Below are 21,449 nucleotides of genomic sequence, written 5' to 3' on the forward strand. Positions count from 1 at the left end.
TTGTGGTTTTGAGCTCAATAATCCCTGTTATTTACACCAAACATCATATTTTCCTTTTTCCACAAGAAATAGTGGTGGGTGAGATCGAGAACTTCATCTTACAAACATTTCCAATGCAGGTTAAGTATAAATTTATGAATATGATAACTGTGATCATAATTAAAAATATCTTGTTAATTTAATTTTTGATACAAATTAATATAATTATAACTTCTAAGCTCTATAAAAATTGATTTGTTACATGTCAAGATTGTAAATAACATGATACCTCGATCTATCTCTAGTAACCTACATATTTACTGTTACGTTCTATATAGGACACAAAAGCAACGTTCACGTCGTATTCCTGGTGCATCCGCCAATTATGAGGTCTGTCTCTTACAAGCTTCGTAGCAGGCCGCCGAGTATCGATCATCTCGTCTTCTATCATTTTCTCTCTCTTTTCACTATACACCATTGAACCCTGATCCTTCTCTATAAAACAATTTAAATAAACAAATTTATTTATCAGGATGGAGTACATCACAATAATAAGTTGCCACAAGACTGTAATATTAATATTAATTAGCCAGTACTACTCAATTACCACGCTGAATGATCAGTAGATGAACTCCACACTCCTTCACTCCAACGTACTCCAGCGCCTGTAAACACTCGAACTCGAAGGACACCTCGATTTCGTCCCCATTTATCATCTCCTGACCATATGGGATTTTACTACCTCCACCCACTCCCACCTGAAGCAAAAGTAAATAATCCACAGACCCTATCGTGTAATAGAACATTCGATCAATAATATGTCTGTGGCCTCCTGTTTTATTATGGAATACCACGCTCATTTCACCATGCCATTCATGGAGACTGTTTTTATTTCTACAAACAACTCCAAATACTAATCCATTAATCACTCTGTCTTGATCTGAAAGTGAAGGTATATGAAAGGATATTGAAGACCCTTTTCTCTTATGACTGAACCAACTTGGAATCTCGTCACCATACAAGGATATCTGGCGCCTCTCAATCCTAGACGGCCACTTCCGCTTCTGCCATTCAGGAAAATGTTCAGATCAGATAAGAGAATAAAAGAGAGTGATCGGTGATAAAGAGAGACCCAGAAAGAAAGAGAAAGAACCTGGAGCTGGAATAGACTCTTCACAAAATCAACATCTTCTTGTTGTTCAAGGCACCCTTCCAGGCAAACCGCTATCGTAAATGCCAAATTCTCAAAGCCTTGAATGTCAACTAGTTTGTGGCAGTCCCTAAGTACAAGTGCATGCAATCGTGACTCTGAAATCGAGATGCTTTCCAGTGACTCACAACTAACTGCAACTAAGATTCGTAAATTTGCAGGGAGAGTTGAAATTGAGCGAATGGATCTAGACTCAGCTAAATTCAAACGGGTTAATTTGGGAAGGTGACAGATGCCATGAGGGAGATCACGAAAATTGTTGACAGATAAATCCAAATCTTGGAGTGAAGATAAGCCCCCAAAATCAATGGGAAAGTCACCTTCCAATAAATTGCTGTTCCGGAGACCTAGTTTTACCAAAGACCTAAAAACGTGAAGGGAAGCCCTTAGGAACCCTGTGGGATTCCATCTATATGGTAGGTTAATAGTAGTTTTGTCTGCGAAGTTCTGCATATTGAAGCAGCGACCCATGTGAAAAATTTTGAGAGATTTTAAGTTGGAAATGCTTTCTGGAAGACTCATAAGGCTCTTGCATCCGTTCAAATTCAGCAAAACAAGTCCTTTCAGATATCTAATAGACTCATGCAGCTCTACCAAGCCTGTGCAACCTTCAAGTATTAGTTCCTCTAGATTTGGGACTTGTAAGAAGTTCGGTGATTTGGTGAGATCTTCGCAAAAACTGAGATTAAGAACTTTCAACTTGTAGAGCATCTGCCAAAACAAGATTCGGAAAATGAGTAAAAAATCTCGTGAGTTCTCCGGTTAACATCAAGTACTATTGAATAAAAGACATTAAAGCTAGGCATGGTAAGATTTTGCATACATTATTCTCCAGCTTCCAGACTTGTTTGATTTTGCTATACTGCATGTCAAGCACAACAAGATTTTCAAGATGAAGTCTTGGCGGAAGAAATCTCAGGGGACAGCTATGCCAGCAAATCCATCTTAGCTCTTTGGAAAGATGCTCAGCGCATCCTTCAAGTTTTAAATTTTTTACACCCTTGATTTGAAGCAGTCTCAAATTCTTCATGTTTGCAAATGCTTCAGATTCCAAAGATATGACATGGTCTTGATCATGTATGGGCAGATTTAGGCTGAGACCCTCCACTACTTCCAATCCCTAACAGAATAAAAATGTTAGATTAGGAATGTATTTAACCATTTTTTTTTTTTTTCAAGAATATACCACCTTTGGAATGGACTAGGACAAAATTGATGCATGCTTGATTGAGTCACGTGATGCAAGCTTGCAAAATGACTAAACTCCAATGCATGCATGCCTACATATATAACACGTATATCATGGTGTACTTGGACATTAGTTCTGATATGATATAACAGTGGAAATATCTCTTACTGTATGATTTTTTAGTACTTTTAACACATCTTCATGATACCACAACCTACTACGTTTCTCTGGATGATGTGACTCTTGACGAACAATCTCCCTTCCCATATCTCGAATAAGATCATGCATCTTTAAATTCGGATAATCAATTTTCACGAGAGACCTTTGAACGAGAATATTGATAGCAATATCAGGAAAAAAACCACATTCCTCCAGTATTTTGAAGACATATTCTATGTTGACACCCATAAAGAAACACGCAATATCTAGAAACACCTCCCTTGTAGTATGGTCTAGTGACTCGAAACTTATTCCAAGTATTTTCTGAATTTGAGCATTTGGACTCTTTCTAAATTTTTCCAATGTAGTTTTCCATTGAATAATACTTCTTCCCCGCAGATCAGAACCCAAGACTTCTAGTGCTAATGGAAGCCCGCCGGCATAATCCACTACATCAATGGAAATCTCACGAAAGTCTTCTTCTGGATGGGGCATGTTGAAGGCATGCCAACTAAAAAGCTGAAGAGACTCCGAATGATTCATATTTTCAACTTTGTAGGAGTAATTTACTCCTAGTTTAACCAGCAATTCTTCATCTCTGGTCGTTATAATGACTCTACTTCCAGGGCCAAAAAACCATTCACCATTTCTGACTAATGCATATATTTGATCGAGTCGATCCACATCATCAAGAACAACAAGAACTCTTTTTCGGTGAAGTCTTTGTTTAATCAAACTGATTCCTTTGTCAACATTACCAAGCAGCAAGATTTTCACTTTCAAGATATCAAAAAGAAGTTGTTCTTGTAACTGAATTAGACCATTGGATTGTTCTGAAACTTCTCTAACATTTAAAAGGCAACTGCTTCCTTCAAACCCATCACATATATGGTTATAGACAGCTTTAGCTAAGGTTGTCTTACCAATTCCACCCATCCCATACATACCCATGATGAGAAGTTCAGTAGTACTTGTTCCAAGTTGTAATAAAGTTTTTATCTGTTCGACATGACAATCTATTCCTACTGGGTGCTCGACAACATTCAAGCGAATGGGATTCAATTTATACAAGACTTGTTCAATAATCTTCTCGATGAACCTTGCTTCATACCTGATCATATCAATTCAAATGGGAAAAAGAACAGTGAAATAAGTATGAGAAGAGAGAGAGAAGAATAAAAAATTATGAGTGTTATCTTCTCAATTTATTAGGAATAGAAAAAAAATTGAAACATTGATATGTCATGGCAAGAAAGTAAGTTCTAGCTAATTTATTAGGAATACATTCAAACAAGTTTTTATAGATCAGTTTGCATGGACATTAATTGTTAGGTACTCCCAAATAACGTGCAATAATTTTTTTCTTAAAAAAATTTGTCAAGTTAATTATTTCCATCTAAGATCTCAAATAAAATTAAAGGACAAAAGTCAACTAAAAAAACTGCATGAAAAAATACGAGTGGTTAGAATAATATATACCCATTTGCATCGCTCTGGAGGTCGAAGCCAGAACAATCCGCAGCTTCAGTGAAAGCTGCTCTCCATCTTCGTACCCTTTCCATATCTTCCTGAAGTCTCTCTTCATGTCTAGCAAATGTTTCGGCAAAAATTCCAGTCTGCTTTCGCATATCGGAGGGATTCACATGGTAAAATATCGGAATAAAAATGTGGTTCATGGTACTTTTACAATGAAGGATCTGAACAAGCTCATTGAGGCACCAAGTAGAAGAGGCATAATCTTTGGAGAAAATTACGAGGGAAATCCTTGACCCATGGATCGCATTGATTAGTTCCTTGGATATATTCTCCCCTCTTGGAAGCTCATTATCATCGAGGAATGTCCGAATTCCGGTTCGCATCAAGGCAGAATAGAGGTGATCAGTAAAATTCTTACGGGTGTCTTCACCTCTAAAACTTAGGAAAACCTCATAATCCCAATGGTTCGAACAAGGTTTAATGGTCGATGATTGCACTGAAAAATTACATAAAGCCACTGCGTAAATTGAGAAATTGAAAATAAAAACATCTTTGGAGACAAATTTCATACTAAAACATAACAGATGTGATCAATTTAAATTAAGGTGCTCGAGTTTAAGTGGGTAAAATGAACGTCTCGATACAAAATCGGTGTGCATAGGAAAATAATAAAGTTACAATTATTTTACGACGTTATTTAAAATGGAGTACTGCGGTTATGTAATTAGAATTATTTATAACGAAGTTGCAACAGGCCGTAGCTATATCATATTTGAGTAATACTAAGTACACGTCTCAAATATACAATTTATATACAAGTTCTTTATAAAAAAAAAAAAATAGATTCCATTAATAAAAAAATAATTTTTTTTTTACATTTTTTTAATTGGAACCTATTGTTTTTATAAGGACTTGTTTATTTGGAGTTTGTACAAATTATTCCTCATCATATTTATATGCACACTTATAAACTACGTTGTGATCAGCGCTGCAGAGAAATCGCACGTACATAACTTATCCAAAGATAAATAGTATATAAGATTGTATTATTAGAAGAATCACATAAATGCAAGAAACCATGTAATTCTTGAACCTAACATAAAATCGATAAATCACAAAAACAGAAGTAGTGGTAGACGGAAAATTGCATCTATTTTGATGTGCCAGATGCAGCGGCAGGCCAAAATGGTACCGTCTTTGCTCATATGGCCGTCTCCGAGAACGAGAACCTTTCGATGCTCGTTTGGCTTTCGAATTCTGGATCCAGCTTCCGCGCGCTTCAAGCTTCCTCACGCAGGGGTGGTTTGGCCCTCCATGGTTGGTACATAGTAAGGGCGAGAAATCGTGATAATTTTGGTAATCAAAGAGAAAGAGAAAGTACGTAAATCGAATAAATGCTCACGAGTTTCTGGGTTTGGACCATTCCATATATATATATACATGTAGAAAAATTCTTAGTAGCAGCCACGGTCTTGCTACATCCAAATTGCACACCGTGTCACACGAGCAGCCCTTGATAATATAGAGATGAGAGATGATGAGAGAGAGAGCCAATGTGAGAGAGAGAGAGAGAAAGAGAGAGAGAGTCAGAGATGAGAGAGAGACCGAGATGAGAGAGAGAGACCGTGATGAGAGAGAGAGCATGAGGGATGAGAGAGAGAGATATGATGAGGGATGAGAGAGAGTCGAGGAGAGAGAAAGAGCCGGCGAGAGAGAGAGGTGATGAGAGAGAGACGCTAGAGAGATGGTGAGAGTGAGAGAGAGGAGTAGCGTCGTGACTCCGTGGGTTTTGAAAAAAAAAAAAAACAAATGGAGCACATGCATTCACACAGTGTGTGCATCACTACAGTAGATGTTATATTACAATACTCTTTAACAGTATGCTAAAAGGGTAGAGCAGTATTCCTGATACGGTTTAAATAGTGAGATGAGATGAATTAGTTTTAAATAAAAGTTTAAAGTTAAATAAAATATTATTTTTTAATATTATTATTATTTTAAAATTTCAAAAAAATTATTTTATGTAAAAATTTAAAAAAATTATAATGATGAGATGAAATAAGAATAAAAACCTCTCATTATCCAAACGGGCCGTGATTCACGGAGGTCAAAGCATATATTCTTCGTTGTAGTCTTTTTTTTTTTTCTGTTAGCTTGAGACTTGGCATTCCATGCACGGTGGTCAATTCTTAGCGTTTTTGGTACTACTTCAGCTTTTCGATGGAAATTAAGATCCTCTTTCCCTTGTTCTAGATGTTCTGATTTTATACAGACCAATTCTGCTATATATATATATATATATATAGTTACTTTTACATACTTTTAATTACACACTCTATTGATGTGGTGGAATTTAACATTTATTTTATATTAAAAAAGTGATACAATCAATCATATAATTAACGGAGTGAATAATGAATATGTAAAAATGACTGTACATAAAATTTTTGTATACAAATTATCAAAAAGTACCTAGCTATAATATTTAGTTAAGAGGCCAGGGGGCTTTTAATTCTCGAAGAATACAAGTCAAAAAGCAAGAAAATAATTAAACGCGTTTTAGTTTTCATTGACAATTCTGTTAATGATTACTACAGATTTGGAAGGAAGAAGAGTGGCGCTATCACTTGTTCATTTCAATGGAGTAGTAGTTGTCAAAAAAACATGGCAGTATTTACTTGACCGTTGGATTCATATAATGATCATGATCAAAGAAGAAACAAGAGGGTTATGGATGGTTGGTGATGGTTGGACATTAATGAACCTCAAGATCCGTTCAAATTCCCATCAGCGTAAAATATACTACTGCTCAAGAACTACTCGTATGATTTTTTTTTTATCATCTTTATACCATACATCACACTTGATTTTTTATTTTTATTTTTTATTTTATTCTTGTTAAATTAAAAAAATTCTTCTACTCATCATCTATACACAATATATTTGATAAGGAAAAGAATAAAAAATAAAAAAATTATGTGTGATGTGTAGTGTATAAATGATGAATAGACTTTTTCCACTCGTATATATGCTAATTTATTTACCATGCATCAACAGAAGCTAATTAGGCATTCGCAACTGCCTTGGCATATATAAGGTAATTAAGTGCAATATTGCGGTGATCAGACGGCCATGGTTACCAACCTTTTAATCTTTGTCGACCTAGAAATATTCATTCTCGCTAGGACAGGTACCAGATCTAATCCTTATATTCATCAAATTATTATGCTCTGAAACAATTAAAGGAAACAGTATTGAGAAAACAAGGATCGATCGATTACGAATATACGAAAGTTAAGAATTATTTTGTTGTATGAGCCTTAGAATCTACCAGCGACTTTTCTCTAGGGAGAGACCCATAGCTTTTATTAAGAGGTGGCTTGAATTCAGATTGAACAGTGCCTATGTCGTAGGTTCGCTCGAGTGGAGGTTCACTCAGCTCGAGCGAAGTCAGACAGAGAGCTTCGCTGTCTGACTTCGCTCGACATTCGCTCGATACTCAGCTCGAGCGAATTCAGACAGAGAGCTTCACTCAAGCATCGCTCGACATTCAGCTCGAACAATATCCAAGTCAGAGAGCTTCGCTCGACCCTCGCTCGACACTCAGCTCGAGCGAGTTCAGGCAGAGAGTTTCACTCGACTCTCGCACAACTGTTGGCTTGAGCGAAGTGCAAAAAATCTACACTCGCTCGATACTCGCTCGACGTTCGCTCGAGTCAATGTTCACAAAAGTGAATTCTCACTTTTCCTATAAATATCAAACGGTGCCTCTTCTTTTCTAGATAGACTTCATAATTCATTTTGTCTTGTTTTTAAGTGTTTTCTTGAGAGAGAAGTCTAGAGTGAGTTTGAGAGATAACTTCCTTGTGAAGTTTTGTTGTATTCATCTGTACTCCATCTCTGTTGATAGTGAAATCTTCGATACCGACCCCACCAGTGGACGTAGGCTCATTTTGAGTCGAACCACTTAATTCTTGGTGTTCTTTCTGTGTGATTGTCATCAATTTCTTTCCTTTAGTTCCGCTACTATACTTCAAGTTAGTCTTAGATCTACAGTTATTCCCAACAAACTGGTATCAGAGCTTGGCTCAGGGTGATCTGGAGGGATGGCTATGGCTAAGTTCGAAGTGGAGAAATTTGACGGCCAGAACAGTTTCAGTCTATGGCGCATCAAGATGAAGGCTTTACTGCGACAACAGAGCTTGTCAAAAGTATTAGAAGTGTCGGTATCTGACGATTCTCAGGCTTCTTCGAAAGAAGAAGAAGAAAAGGTACACAGTACTATTCTTTTGTCACTATCTAATGGAGTTTTAAGAGAGGTTGCTGACGAGGAGACTGCAACTGGTCTCTGGTCGGCACTTGGGCATCCATGGGATTGGTGGCATCGGAAAAACTACCCTAGCAAAAGTTGTCTACAGCCAAATATGTGGTAGATTTGATGGAAGTAGTTTTCTACTAAACATTAAAGAAATTTCAGACCAACCCAATGGTCTAGTTCAGTTACAAGAGCAACTCCTTTCTGATATCTTGAAAATGAAGAATTTGAAGATAGGGAACATTGATAGAGGAATCAATTTGATTATGGAAAGACTTCATTGCAAAAGAGTTCTTTTTGTTCTTGATGATGTGGATCACTTGAAACAATTACAGGCTTTAGTTGGAAACTTTGAATGGGTTGGTTCTGGGAGTAGAGTCATCGTTACAACTAGATATGGACATTTACTACTATAATTGAAAGAATGTAACTTCAAGTTCAGATTCCATACCAAAGTTGGAATGACTAGAGATGAAGATTTACTAACACAAATAACAGATCGCAGCTTCAGGTTTAGGTTCCATACTGAGGTCAGACTACAAAGGATGTGAGAAGCAAACCTCCATCCAAGAGGCAAAGGTTACATGTCTATATATAAGGTTCAAGAAATGGGTCCTTCAGAGTCCTTTCAACTTTTTAGTTGGCATGCCTTCAAGATGCCCTATCCACGAAAAGATTACCAGAAGCTTTCCAGTGATGTAGTGAGTTATGCTTGTGGGGTTCCATTAGTTCTTGAAGTGGTGGGTTCTTATCTATCAGGAAGAAGCATTATTGAGTGGAGAAGTGCATTGGAAAAATTGAAAAAAATTCCTCATCCCCAGATTCTGAAAAAACTTAGAATAAGCTTTGACTCACTTGATGATGGTACAATGGACATATTTCTTGATAGTGCGTGTTTCTTTATTGGTATGGACAAAGACTATGTAAGCAAAATATTTTGTGGGTGTGGTTTCTTTCCAGATATTGGTATAAGCATTCTTGTTCAAAGGTCCCTTCTGATAATTGATTACAAAAATAAGTTGAGGATGCATGATTTGATTCGAGATATGGCAAGGGAGGTTGTTCATGAAGGGTCACCTCGTGATCTCGGAAAACGTAGTAGGTTGTATTCTCATAAAGATGTGTTAGATGTACTAACGAAACATACGGTAAGAAACATTTACATTTATTTTTGTAAACATGTGCATATACATAGACACAATATACATGACGTGTAGGTATGCATGAGAGTTTGCCGTTTCTGCAAAGCTTGCATCATAAGGTGAATGGTATATCAACATATCCTATGATCTTACTATCCTGAACTGTAAATGAATTCAAATAATTGAAAACATTTACAGATATGCAGTTGAGTTTTGAGCAGTTCTAATCATGCATAAATCCCATGTTTGTTTGTTTTTTTGGATTATGGTGAGAATACTTGGCCTAATCTGGTTTCATGGGTCTTCTAGTTTTACAGAAGATGATGTGCATTGTTAATCCAACTTTCTGTCTTGCCAGGGATCGGAAGCAGTAGAGGGTATCATAAAGATGAGGGTTTGAAAACTAAAGCATTCGCAAATATGAAGAATTTGATATTGCTCCAACTCAATGATGTATGCTATGAGCATCTTTCCAAAGAGCTAAGATGGTTATGTTGGCATAAGTGTCCCCTCGAATTTCTGCCTCCTGCTTTTGATCTAGAGAACCCTGTTATTCTTGACATGCAACATGGCAAAGTCAAACAAGCCTGGGAGGAGAATAAAGTACAATCAAGTTCTATAATATTATCCATTCCTCTATTAATGTTAGATGTATACACCGCACACGATTTTTATTTATTTTTTTATTTTTATAATGCTGTTTTCACAGATATTCACCAAGCTGAAAGTCCTTAAATCTTAGCCATTCCAAAGATCTCACACAATCACCAAAGTTCTTGCTAGCTCCACATCTAGAGAGCCTAATACTTGAAGGTTGCACAAGTTTGGTTGAGATACACGAGTCCATTGGATGCCTGAAAAAGCCTTATTTTGCTGGATTTAGAAGGATGCGAGAATATTAGGAATCTTCCAACAAGCATTTCTAACTTAAAACATCTTGAAACTCTTTGCTTGTCTGGTTGCTTAAAACTTGACAAGTTCCCAAAGAAACTTGGAAAGATGAGGGCTCTTTGTTTCTTTGAAAGATGAGGGCTTTCAAAGAGCTGTCTTTAGACAGAACTGCTTTAAAGCAACTACCATCCTCCCTTTGTCTTTTGAAGAATCTAAAGGAACTGATACTTAAAGGTTGCACAAGCTTGGTTGAGCTTCCCGAGTCTATTGGACATTTGACAGGACTTACTTTCTTGAATTTAAAAGGATGCAAGAACCTGAGTCGTCTTCCAAGAGGCATTTCTAACCTAAAATCTCTTGAAATTCTTCACTTGTCTCGCTGCCTAAAACTTGAAAATTTGCCAGAGGAATTTGGAGATATGATTGCTCTAAAGGAACTGATTGCAGACAGAACTGCCATTAAGCAACTACCATCATCTTTTGGTTTTTTGAAGAATCTAGAGGAATTGACACTCAAAGGTTGCACAAGCTTGGTTGAGCTTCCTGAGGTATTGAACATCTGAAAGTGCTTGCTTTCCTGGACTTAAAAGGATGCAAGAACCTTGAGAGTCTTCCAAGAAACATTTCTAACTTAATTTCTGTTAGAATTCTTCGCTTGTCTGGTTGTTCAAAACTTTGAAGAGGAGGAAATGGGAAATATGATCGCTTTAAGGGAGCTAATTGCAGACGGAACTGCTATTAAGCAAGTACCATCCTCCTTTGGTCTTTTGAAGAATCTAAGAGAGCTGGTACTTGAAGGTTGTACAAGTTTGGTTAAGGTTCCCGAGTCCATTGGAAGTCTACATCTTGATTTTCTGGATTTAAGAGCGTGCAAATCCCTTAGGAACCTTCCTGATGGCATCGGTAGTGCGCCTTCGTCTCTTACTTTATATTTGGATTATTGTACAAGTCTTCAATCGGTTTCTCTTCCTGCCTCTCTATATCGAGTAAGTGCAGTTGGCTGCACATCAATGGACGGAATCAAATTTGTCTATTAAAGAGTCCACTGGCTAGCCAAATGTTGCTTTTAATGCTGATACAGATGACAAGGCTGATGAGATCCGTAAATGATTTTGAGGATTGACAATTGCAGTTATCCATCTGCAACACACCACAAGAAAAACAGGGATCTGTAAATTGTCGCAAATAAGCAGTTTTTGACGTGAGGGCGCAATCCTCTCAAATGTATGTAGGCTGGTGTGGCAATGGTGGTAAGGTATTCCGTACTCCTTTCTAGTATGGTCTAAAGTCCAAAATCTATCAATTCATAAACAATGTGCATGCATGTTACTCATCTAAAGGGTTATATTATTCACATGTTGTGCCTCCGTTTGGATTTACAGTAAATTATTTATGCTGGTTTATAGTATTTCATGTATCGAGTGAATTAAACGGAGAATATTTTCCCATGTTCTTGATTTTCCTTTTATTTCTTTTTTTTTTTTTTTCCCGTTGAAAGCTTAATATTGGGGTTATTTTCTTCCTTCCATTCCTTGACCTATACATCTATATCACCATCAATTTACACACACTGTGGATCTGACACGATTCTTATTTTGTCTTCAATATTCTATCTCCTCTTACTCATATATAGTGTTTTATATTATTTAAAAAAATATCATATATTGTTTAAATAGTTTGCAAAGCAAAAGTTTCTTTGCAAGCGATCCTTGGAATGCTTTGGAAACTCAATGGGTATGTTGGAGTGAATATGTTATATTGAGTTTTGGAAAAAGAGAAATAAAAATATACTTTCAAATAAGTATTATGTTGGAGTTTTGTGAAAGTGAATACATAAAGTTAAAAAATTGTTTAAATATAATTTTTTCATATTATATTTGTTTTTAAGTTTGTAAAAGTTGTATTTATTTTTGTGTTTGTGTAATGATTAGATGAAAACGTTAAAAATTTAAAATTGAAAAGTGTTTTATGTTTTGAATAATGTTTCGGAATAAAATTATAGAAATTTTGAGAATATCGAGAATTTATATTTGCCAAACATGCCCTTAGCTTTGCTTCAATTAGATAAAACAATGAAGAGATAAAGTAGTCAATAAAGCAAATTATGTAAACTTTTCTTTCTGATTTTAACGGAAGACTAAGCATCTGAATAGTAAGATGAGATAAGATAAGAAATATGCAAATAGTACTGAGTAGTAGTGAAATAATTTGAGTTAAGATTTTAAGTTTTGAGATATCAGAGAAAAAATTGAATAAAAATATTATAAAGTTAAAATATTATTATAATATTATTTTTGTTTTGAGATTTGAAGAAATTGAATTATTTTATTTTTATTTTGTTTTATATGGAAGTTTAAGAAAGCTGTAATAATTAATAATGATTACATGAAAAAGTATGAGAGAAAAATTGGGAAGTGTTAGTATTTGAGTAGTATTTGGATGTTGAGATGAGATGAAATGTGATGAGATCAGACCAACTGGCTATCCAAACGGAGCTTAAAGATTAAAAAAATCTAAAAACTAAATCAAACGCGACATAAGAATAAACTTTAGATCCAGAATTCTTAGAGACGTCATTTTTTGTTACCATCTTTGACTATAACCTTTTTTCAATTGAATATTTGTTCAACTTAAAGTATTAAAAAGAAATCCTTGTAAACAACAATTTCTTTCTGATGAATCTCTATCACTGACCCTAGCATAGGGAGAAGCGACGACCTCACATTCTCTCTTTAAAAGGAAAGATGTTCGGATTAAGAAAAGAGTTCAGAGGAAAAGAATTCTTCTCATTCTTGATGATTGTTTTCTGGATACTGGTATTAGTATTCTCGTAAAGAGATCTCGTGACAATCGATTCTCAAATAAGTTGAGAATGCATGATTTTATTTGAGATATGGGAAGAAAGATTGTTTGTAAATAGTCATCTAATGATCTAGGAAAACAGAGCAGATTGTGGTTACACAAGCTGAGGAGATGCATTGCTAATCCAATTTTCCATGTTGCCAGGGATTGGAAACAGTGGAGGGTATCATTTTAAATTTGCCTGCACACGAAGATATACATTTGAAAACTGAAGCATTTGCAAAGATGAAGAACTTGAGATTGTTCGAAATGAATGCTGTTCATCTCACAGGAAGTTTCCAACATATTTCCAAAGAGTTAAGATGGCTTTGCTAGCACAAGTGCCCTCTGGAATTTTGACGCGAAATTCTTATATAGAGAACCTTCTTGTGCTTGACTTGCAGCATAGTGATGTCAAAAAAGGGTGGGAGGAAAACAAAGTATAGCCCAGCTTTACCATGTCTTCTGTTCCTGTATCAATACTCAATTCATAACTCACAATAACTTTATTTGTAATAAAATCTGACTCTCTGTTCACAGATACTCATCAAATCACCGGACTTCTTTCAAGTCCCGCATCTTGTGATGCCAATACTTGAAGGTTGTACAAGCTTGGTGGAGCTTCATGAATCTATTGAGCATCTGAAAAGACTTGTTTCGCTGAACTTGAAAGGATGCAAGAGCCTTATCCTATCTGTCACAATGAGCATGTTTGGCTTAAAATCACTCGAACCTTCAGCTGGGATAATCCCAAAAAGCTTGAACCATAAGCTTGATACGAGCTGCCCTTTTTGGATTTTGTTCTTTGGGAAAACTAGTTCTAGGTAATTGCAATTAGTCTGAAAATATATATTTTTTTTTTCATTTATTGATATAGGGAGTCTACCTTCGCTCCATTGTTTGGATGTATCAGAAAATAATTTTTTTGGTAGGTTTTAGCAAATTTTAGTTGTCTGGCAATTTGTATTTGTAGGACAGAAATTGTTGCCAAAATGTACAGGAAACACAAATCCATCCAAAACTAACTAAACTCACATGCATGCTTTTTAATTTTATCATCACCGTCGTATTAATTCAACCCTCAAAAGTCAAAACCAATTTATAAGTCCGTCTTCGCAGCCTACACTTGCTCATGTGCAATTTACACAGGCACGTTGACAAAAAAGATACTGCATTTTTGTAAGTGAATTAAAGAAATTTCAGTCAAATTAAACTGCGTTGACGCTAAAATATAGCGACTGCAAGTAGCTATAAGAAACAGCCACCAACGTGCTCAAATTCAACTCCTTGTGAGCTCTGTCTCTTTCCTCCTCTTTTTCGTTACCCGGAAACTCTATTCCAATTTATGTCTCAGCCATAAATAAACCCAGAAATTAAGCGTTAAAATCTACCATTTTTGCTTAAAGTCCCCTCATTTCTCACTTCTCCTTCCATTGTCATTACCGAAACCACCATTGTTGTTTACAAACTAGCACCACATGGATCACCAAGAAGAGGTCCAAACCACCACAGCGAGACCAAGCTTAAAGCTGAGGCTGGAGCCGGAATTCGAAGATTGCTGTCCAAGACGGAAACAACAACGGTACCGTCTCACTCATCAACGATAATATGTGTGTGTGTGAGTGTGTGATTAATTACGTGTTCTAAAAAAATGGAGTATGTTTGTACAATTTTGTGTATGTTGTGGCTGGATTATTTATATGAGTAATGTTATTCATCATCCTAACTTTCATCATTCTTTCATCATTTTATGATGTGGTAATAAGTGATTGAAAATTATTTATTATATTTCACTTATAAACCTATTATTTAATGTCACATCACGAGATGATATGAGGATGATGAGAGTTGAAATTATGAATAGATTTTTTTTTTATTTATATATCTATTTATGTTATTGGGTATTTCTTGAGTTTATGTTAAATTCAAGAATTATATGGCCTCTTTGATTTACGTGCTCAATTATGCAATTTTATCACATGCCAAGTTTCTTCAATCTCGGGGGATTTGATCAAACTTGAAGTACCTAGATGCGTGATGATCCTCTGATCAATCTTTTCAATTTTTGGTGTGAACTCTTTCCTCCAAAGATGTTTATAGTAAATGCTTATCATTTTTCAATGTACTTTAAAAAAAGGGACGTGCTAGGGTGGCGGGAGCTACCGTTAGTCAATTTTTTTTTTTTTTTTTACATGTATTTTTTAACATTTTTAAATATTTTTTAAAAAAATAAAAAAATTACAATATTATTAAAAAATATTTTTTTAATCATTAAGTAAATAAAAAATTAAAAAATTAAAAAAATCACAGCGGTAGAATAGTGCGGTAAAAAGGAGCAGTAAGAATAACATTTTCCTAAAAAAAAATCATTCAGCTATCAAAGGCTGGTCTCCTTTTTCAGTGCAATCAAACACATCCTTTTCAACGGCAGCTCAAACCCTGCCATCATCTTCCAAACATCCTTCGAAACATTGGAATCACAAGGTCTTTTTGAGTTTTAGAGGCGAGGACACCCGCAAAACCTTCACCGATCATCTTTACTCTGCCTTAATTAAAGCTGGGATTCACACTTTTTGAGACGAAGACGCGCTTCATAAGGGAGAAAACATATCTACTGAACTTTTAAATGCGATTCGTGAATCAAGTATTTCGATTGTGGTCTTCTCCAAAAGCTATGCTTCTTCTCGATGGTGTCTTGATGAGCTTGTTGAGATCTTGCACTGTACGAAAACCAGGGGCCACACTACTTTACCTGTATTTTATCGTGTTGACCCCTCAGTTGTTAGAAATCAAACTGGGACTTTTACAGAAGCATTTGCTAGGCATGAAAAGCGGTTTTCGACAGATATGGAGAGAATACAGAGGTGGAGAGCAGCTCTTACTGACGCTGCCAACTATGCCGGCTGCAATCTCGACAGTTTCGCAAATGGGTACTATTCTACGTTCTTTTCTTGTAACCATAGAAAAAAGCATATAATAATGTGATCACAAGTTCTCTCTCTCCATTCATTTCTTTATTTTAAAACATCCCAACATTATTTTTAATCTTAGACACCCCACCAAAAAGAAAAGGAAAGGCTGTGGAAACTACAAAGTTTCACTCTAGTTCCATTTTAATTGTTTTGATCATCAGGTATGAGGCAAAGTTCGTCGAGAAAATTGTTGAAGAAGTTCTGAGCAAACTGAATGTTGCACATTTCCACGTTGCCAAACACCCAGTGGGGATCCTTTCTCGTGTTGAAAAGATGAAAGCTTTATTAAATCTTGGAACAAGTGATCACATTAGAGTTGTGGGCATCTATGGAATGGGGGGAATCGGTAAAACAACAGTTGCAAAAGCTGTCTATAATCAAATATACGAGGAATTCGAGGGAAGTAGTTTTCTTTCAAGCATTAAAGAATCCTCAGGGAAGCACAATGGTTTAGTCGGTTTACAAAAACAACTTCTTCGTGATATCTTGAAATATCGGAAGGATTTGGAGTTTGGCAATGTTGATAGAGGATTCAATTTGATTAAGGAAAGACTTCATGGAAAAAAAGTTCTTATCGTACTTGATGATGTTAATCAGTTGGAACAAATACATACATTCGTTGGGAATTGTGAATGGTTTGGTTCTGGAACTAGAGTCATCGTAACGACCAGAGATGAGCATTTGCTAGAAAAATCAACAGCGCATGAAAAGTATAGAGTTGAAGAATTGACTCATTCAGACTCCCTTGAACTTCTTAGTTGGCATGCCTTCAACATGCCACATCCGAAAGAAAATTATGATCAACTTTCCATTAGTATAGCAAGTTATGCTGGAGGGCTTCCATTAGCCCTTGAAGTATTGGGAGGTCATCTATTTAATAGAAGTATTATTCAATGGAGAAGCACATTGGAGAAATTAGAAAAAATTCCTCACAGCGAGATACAGCAAAAACTCAAAATAAGCTTTGATTCCCTGGGCGATGATAGGATCAAGGATATATTTCTTGATATCGCATGTTTCTTTATTGGTATGGACAAAGAATATGCCACCAAAATATTCCATGGGTGTGGCTTTTTTCCAGATATTGACCTCAACATCCTCATCGAGAGGTCCCTTGTAACTGTTGATTACATAAATATGTTGAGAATGCATGATATGATTCGAGATATGGGAAGGGAGATTATTCGTGAAACGTCACCCAAGAATCGTAGTTTATGGTTTCACGAGGATGTGCTAAGCGTACAAAAAAAGCAGTTGGTAAGAGACATTTACATTTGTATAACCAAGTGCACAAACCGATCACATGAACAGGGAAAGAAAGTTATTTTTATGCGTGAGAATTATTTCTCCTTGCATGGGTTGAGGACATGTGTTGCTATAATCTAACTTTCTATTTTTATCAGGGATCGGATGCAGTGGAGGGTCTCGTCCTAAATTTACCAAAACTTGAAGATGAATGTTTCAAAACTGAAGCATTTGCAAATATGAAGAATTTGAGGTTGCTGCAGATCAATAATCTACATCTCACAGGATGCTTTGAGCATCTTTCCAAGGAGCTGAGATGGCTTAGTTGGCACAAGTGCCCCCTGAAATTTCTGCCGCCAAACTTTGATCTAGCAAACCTTGTTGTACTTGAAATGCAACGTAATAACGTCAAACAAGTTTGGAAAGAGAACAGGGTATGGCAAATCTAAATCCGGCCAGTTCTTATTCCTATTTTGATGTTAACTTCAGAACGCACGAGATTTTTATTTTATTTTAATATGATCTTGTTTTGGCAGGTACTCAACAAGTTGAAAGTTCTTAATCTCAGCCATTCTAAAAATCTCTTCAAGTTACCAGACTTCGTACAAGTCCCAAATCTGGAGACACTGATAGTTGAGGGTTGCATAAGCTTGGTTGAGCTTGACGAGTCTGTTGGATATTTGAAAGGACTTGTTTTGCTGAGTTTGAAAGGATGCAAAAGCCTAAAGAATCTTCCGGAAAGCATTTGTAGGTTAAAGACCCTCGAAACTCTTAACTTGTTCGGTTGTTAATTCTAGACAAGTTACCTAAGAAATTAGGGAATATGAAGGCTTTAAAAGAACTGCATATAGAGAGAACTGCTATTAAGCAATTACCATCGTCTTATGGTCCTATGATTAATGCTGAATCATCGTCTTCAGGCAATGGACAATCCTCAGAATCTGGGTTATCATCGTGGATATTACCGAAGAGCTTGAACCCCATTAATATGCTCCGAGTTTCGGGAAGACTAGTTCTCAGTAACTGCCATCTGTCTAAAGATGAGATTCCCTTGGATGTTGGGAGTTTATTTTCACTCCAATATTTGGATTTATCACAGAATAATTTCCGTGAACTCCCACATTCAATTGGTCGGCTTTCTAAATTACAATCTTTATATATTGCTCAGTGTGTCTCTTAATTCAATTTCCCAACTCCCTGCAAATTTAGTGGTCCTATTTGCATATGACTGCTCGTCATTGGAAAGAATCTCAATTTTTCCATGTTCACAATTACTTTCTGTTGGCCTTAGTAATTGCTGCAAACTGGTTGAGATTCAGGGCCTAAATTTGGATTCTAATTCGATCGTTAATGTGGTGGGGTGCAACAATATATCATCTGATCTTAGGAAGAGTCTTGTCCAGGTTCGTTCTCCCTCTCCCTCTCTCTCTCCTCCCTCTCTCTCTCTTCCTAACAATGATGTGAGCCATTTATTTTTCGTTTTTGGACAGTGTCCGGCGGCCAACTCCCCTCGGTGTAATCGTTTTACTTTCCTACCTGGCAGCGAGATTCCACATTGGTTCAGCCACCAGGGAATTGGGTCTTCGATATCCTTCCATACACCTTCACTTTTGGAGGGTAAGATTTGCGTATTTATTGTCTGTGCTGTTTATGCATACAAAGAACCCCTTCCTTTGATGCCTCTGGTTAACGTGATTATTGATAATAAGACAAGAGGCTACCGAGAGGCTCTTTTGCCAGCCAAAGGATTTCTTTTACCAGGAGACAATTCAGATAATATCCTTCTATTTCGGTGGCATGTTGTAAGAAATCAAGTGGTGGTGCGCGGATTTCCCGAAGAATTACTTCTTTTGGAGATTGGAAATGGAGAGGAAATGAATGTGTCCTTTGAACTTGAAAACTTCGCTGAAGTGAAGAGGTGTGGAGTTCATCTAGTGATTGAAGAACCAAAAGAAACGGATGAATGTGGAAGTGCAGTCGAATATGTTGATTCTAGTAGTGGTGCAGATGATAAAGTCTCAGAACTTGATGGTTGCGATAAACAGTGAGGTCGGTCTTTGAAAGTGATATATTTTAGTATAGATGTTGTTGTCTCTGAAGGTTTCTGCAGTCGTCGGGTGCTGTTGCATTTCTCTGCTGCTTTTTGTTCTGTGTCATGGTGCTGTTGTTGTGTTCCTTTCTGAGCTGCCATTTGTTATTCTCATTTGTTGCTGCTGCTGCTCTTTGATGCATTGTGTTCGATCTCTGTTGTGCTGCCCTGCTACCACACCTCTCTGCTGAGCTGTTGTGCTTGCTGCTCCTTATTCTAGCAATTATGCAGGATTCTTCAAGCTGTATATTGCCTGTTGCTTGGATGCATTTATGTTCTGCAGCTTTGTGGTTTATTCTGCTGCTTTGTACATTGTATTAATAAATTTGGAGGTACTGTTCCTCTTCCTAAAAAAGATTCCTTTTCACTTGAATAGATTAATCTTATGTGAAGAGAAGGGTTATATATTGATATATATCTCATTGTTCGAGTTCAATATTCCAAGACAAGCTGATTAGCCCAGGATTCTTGATACGCATTGGAAAACCGTATCATAAACCAACGTGGTTGATGTTAGGGGTGTGCAAAATTTCGAAAATTCCGACTATGTCCGATTTCCGCTCCGACTCCGACTCCGACTTCGACTTCGTCGGAGTCATCGGAATTCGGAGTAGCTCCGAATATCTATTCGGAGTCGGAGTCGGAGCTCCAAGAAGCTTCGATTCTGACTCTGAAATTTTTTTTACTGTACACTTGCGCTCGAGCGAGGTGTGGAGCGCAAGTCGAGCACACGTTGTATTGAACATTAGCTCGATCGACATGTCAAGCGGAAGTCGAGCGAACCTCACTGAAAGAGTTCCGCTTGAGCGCCACGTCGAGCGCACGTCGAGCTCTGATCTTATGTCGGAGCTCCTATAGGAGGTCGAAGCTCCGACCTCCGATCGGAGTTGGAGTCGGAGCTCCAATTTAGCTCCGACTCTTGTCGGAGTCGGAGGTCGGAAACGAGCACTCCGACTCCGTCGGAGTCAGAGTCCAGCCCTAGTTGATGTGATACATTAGATTTATTTTATAATAAAAGTAACTTTACAATATATCATATCAAGTTATATAAGTTTACTTGTTTATTTTTATAAAATTATGTTGTGGCTAAAATACTTCCCTTTTGATTAACCATGAGAGTTTAGCTTAATTCTCACTTAGCTCCCATCTTTCAAAGTAAATTATTTTTCTGTTATATTTTACTGGATATATATACATGTATAAATTAATAAAAAAAATTAAAATAATTTATGGAATTATCAATCACAGATTCAAACCTCCTAAGATTATCCAGCTGATCATCAATGTGATTGAGAAGGCAAACAGCTTAAAATAAACAAGCATATAGACAGAGGGAGGCAATTGCACATGGCAGTTAGATTAGAAACTTAGAAAAGCCTACGTGAATATGATAAAACACCAGCAGGATGCGCATGCTAATTTTAGCCTCCATTAACAAAGGAACTTGTCAGAACAAAGAGTAAAGATAAGTTTACTATTCTATTAATACTTATCTATTTTTTTTAATTTAATTTTTTATTTTTATTTTATTTAATGATTAATGAAGTGAGTATTAATAAAATTATATATTTTATTAATTTTTCCTTTAAAGATGTTAAACAAAACTTTAAAAAATGATAAAAAAAATTAAAAAAAATGAAATGCCTTTTAACTAATAGATGGATAGTGATCTATCACTACCTAGAATAAAAGATGACCCAGACTCACGTTGGCGAATGAAAAGGCCGCCCTATTTCATCTTCATCCTCGTAATCAGCAGAGTTTGTGTTTTTTTTTTCAGGATTTTGGACTCGCAAAACCAGGTTCGTACCTGTCCGCATCAAACCTCCTTCCCCTTGGCTGGTTTCACTTCTGCAGTGTCGATCTCAATAGTTTTTGTATTATATAAAAAATATAAATTATTTGAAGAATTATTTTAAAAAAGAGTTCTATTTTATTATG

General features: G+C 36.4%; 3 protein-coding genes across 3 annotated transcripts; 2 read left to right on the top strand and 1 right to left on the bottom strand.

The window, feature by feature from the left end:
• Window positions 1-280: 280 nt before the first annotated feature.
• On the bottom strand, window positions 281-4,582 carry LOC121239511 (disease resistance protein RPV1-like). The gene is made up of 6 exons (XM_041136766.1): window positions 4,017-4,582; window positions 2,547-3,648; window positions 2,013-2,309; window positions 1,133-1,900; window positions 587-1,043; window positions 281-474 (listed from the first exon to the last, which is right to left on the bottom strand). Exons 1-6 carry the CDS (start codon window positions 4,580-4,582, stop codon window positions 281-283), a joined length of 3,384 nt encoding a protein of 1,127 aa, XP_040992700.1.
• Window positions 4,583-8,756: 4,174 nt separating this feature from the next.
• On the top strand, window positions 8,757-10,079 carry LOC121238980 (TMV resistance protein N-like). The gene is made up of 2 exons (XM_041136093.1): window positions 8,757-9,476; window positions 9,829-10,079. The coding sequence occupies exons 1-2, from the start codon at window positions 8,913-8,915 to the stop codon at window positions 9,868-9,870; spliced, it is 606 nt and encodes a 201-aa protein (XP_040992027.1). The 5' UTR covers window positions 8,757-8,912; the 3' UTR covers window positions 9,871-10,079.
• A 4,420-nt stretch (window positions 10,080-14,499) lies between these two features.
• Window positions 14,500-19,944, top strand: LOC121238911 (disease resistance protein RUN1-like). Its single transcript, XM_041136006.1, has 6 exons — window positions 14,500-14,784; window positions 15,604-16,132; window positions 16,336-17,431; window positions 17,578-17,853; window positions 17,956-18,822; window positions 18,910-19,944. The coding sequence occupies exons 2-5, from the start codon at window positions 16,050-16,052 to the stop codon at window positions 18,208-18,210; spliced, it is 1,710 nt and encodes a 569-aa protein (XP_040991940.1). The 5' UTR covers window positions 14,500-14,784; window positions 15,604-16,049; the 3' UTR covers window positions 18,211-18,822; window positions 18,910-19,944.
• Window positions 19,945-21,449: the final 1,505 nt, after the last annotated feature.

Source organism: Juglans microcarpa x Juglans regia, chromosome 7D (genome assembly GCF_004785595.1).
Source record: "Juglans microcarpa x Juglans regia isolate MS1-56 chromosome 7D, Jm3101_v1.0, whole genome shotgun sequence".
Classification (NCBI taxonomy): domain Eukaryota; kingdom Viridiplantae; phylum Streptophyta; class Magnoliopsida; order Fagales; family Juglandaceae; genus Juglans; species Juglans microcarpa x Juglans regia.

What these genes read in the sequence shown, in the direction of transcription:
- LOC121239511 (XM_041136766.1), bottom strand. Translation starts at nt 4,582, where the DNA reads ATGAAATTTGTCTCCAAAGATGTTTTTATTTTCAATTTCTCAATTTAC. An exon ending in AAGTACTAAAAAATCATACA is followed by an intron (nt 2,310 to 2,546) that starts GTAAGAGATATT and finishes TTATTCTGTTAG; the next exon opens with GGATTGGAAGTAGTGGAGGG. An exon ending in TCTGGAAGCTGGAGAATAAT is followed by an intron (nt 1,901 to 2,012) that starts GTATGCAAAATC and finishes TTGTTTTGGCAG; the next exon opens with ATGCTCTACAAGTTGAAAGT.
- LOC121238980 (XM_041136093.1), top strand. Translation starts at nt 8,913, where the DNA reads ATGTCTATATATAAGGTTCAAGAAATGGGTCCTTCAGAGTCCTTTCAA. An exon ending in ATGTACTAACGAAACATACG is followed by an intron (nt 9,477 to 9,828) that starts GTAAGAAACATT and finishes CTGTCTTGCCAG; the next exon opens with GGATCGGAAGCAGTAGAGGG.
- LOC121238911 (XM_041136006.1), top strand. Translation starts at nt 16,050, where the DNA reads ATGGAGAGAATACAGAGGTGGAGAGCAGCTCTTACTGACGCTGCCAAC. An exon ending in CTCGACAGTTTCGCAAATGG is followed by an intron (nt 16,133 to 16,335) that starts GTACTATTCTAC and finishes TTTGATCATCAG; the next exon opens with GTATGAGGCAAAGTTCGTCG. An exon ending in AAGTTTGGAAAGAGAACAGG is followed by an intron (nt 17,854 to 17,955) that starts GTATGGCAAATC and finishes TTGTTTTGGCAG; the next exon opens with GTACTCAACAAGTTGAAAGT.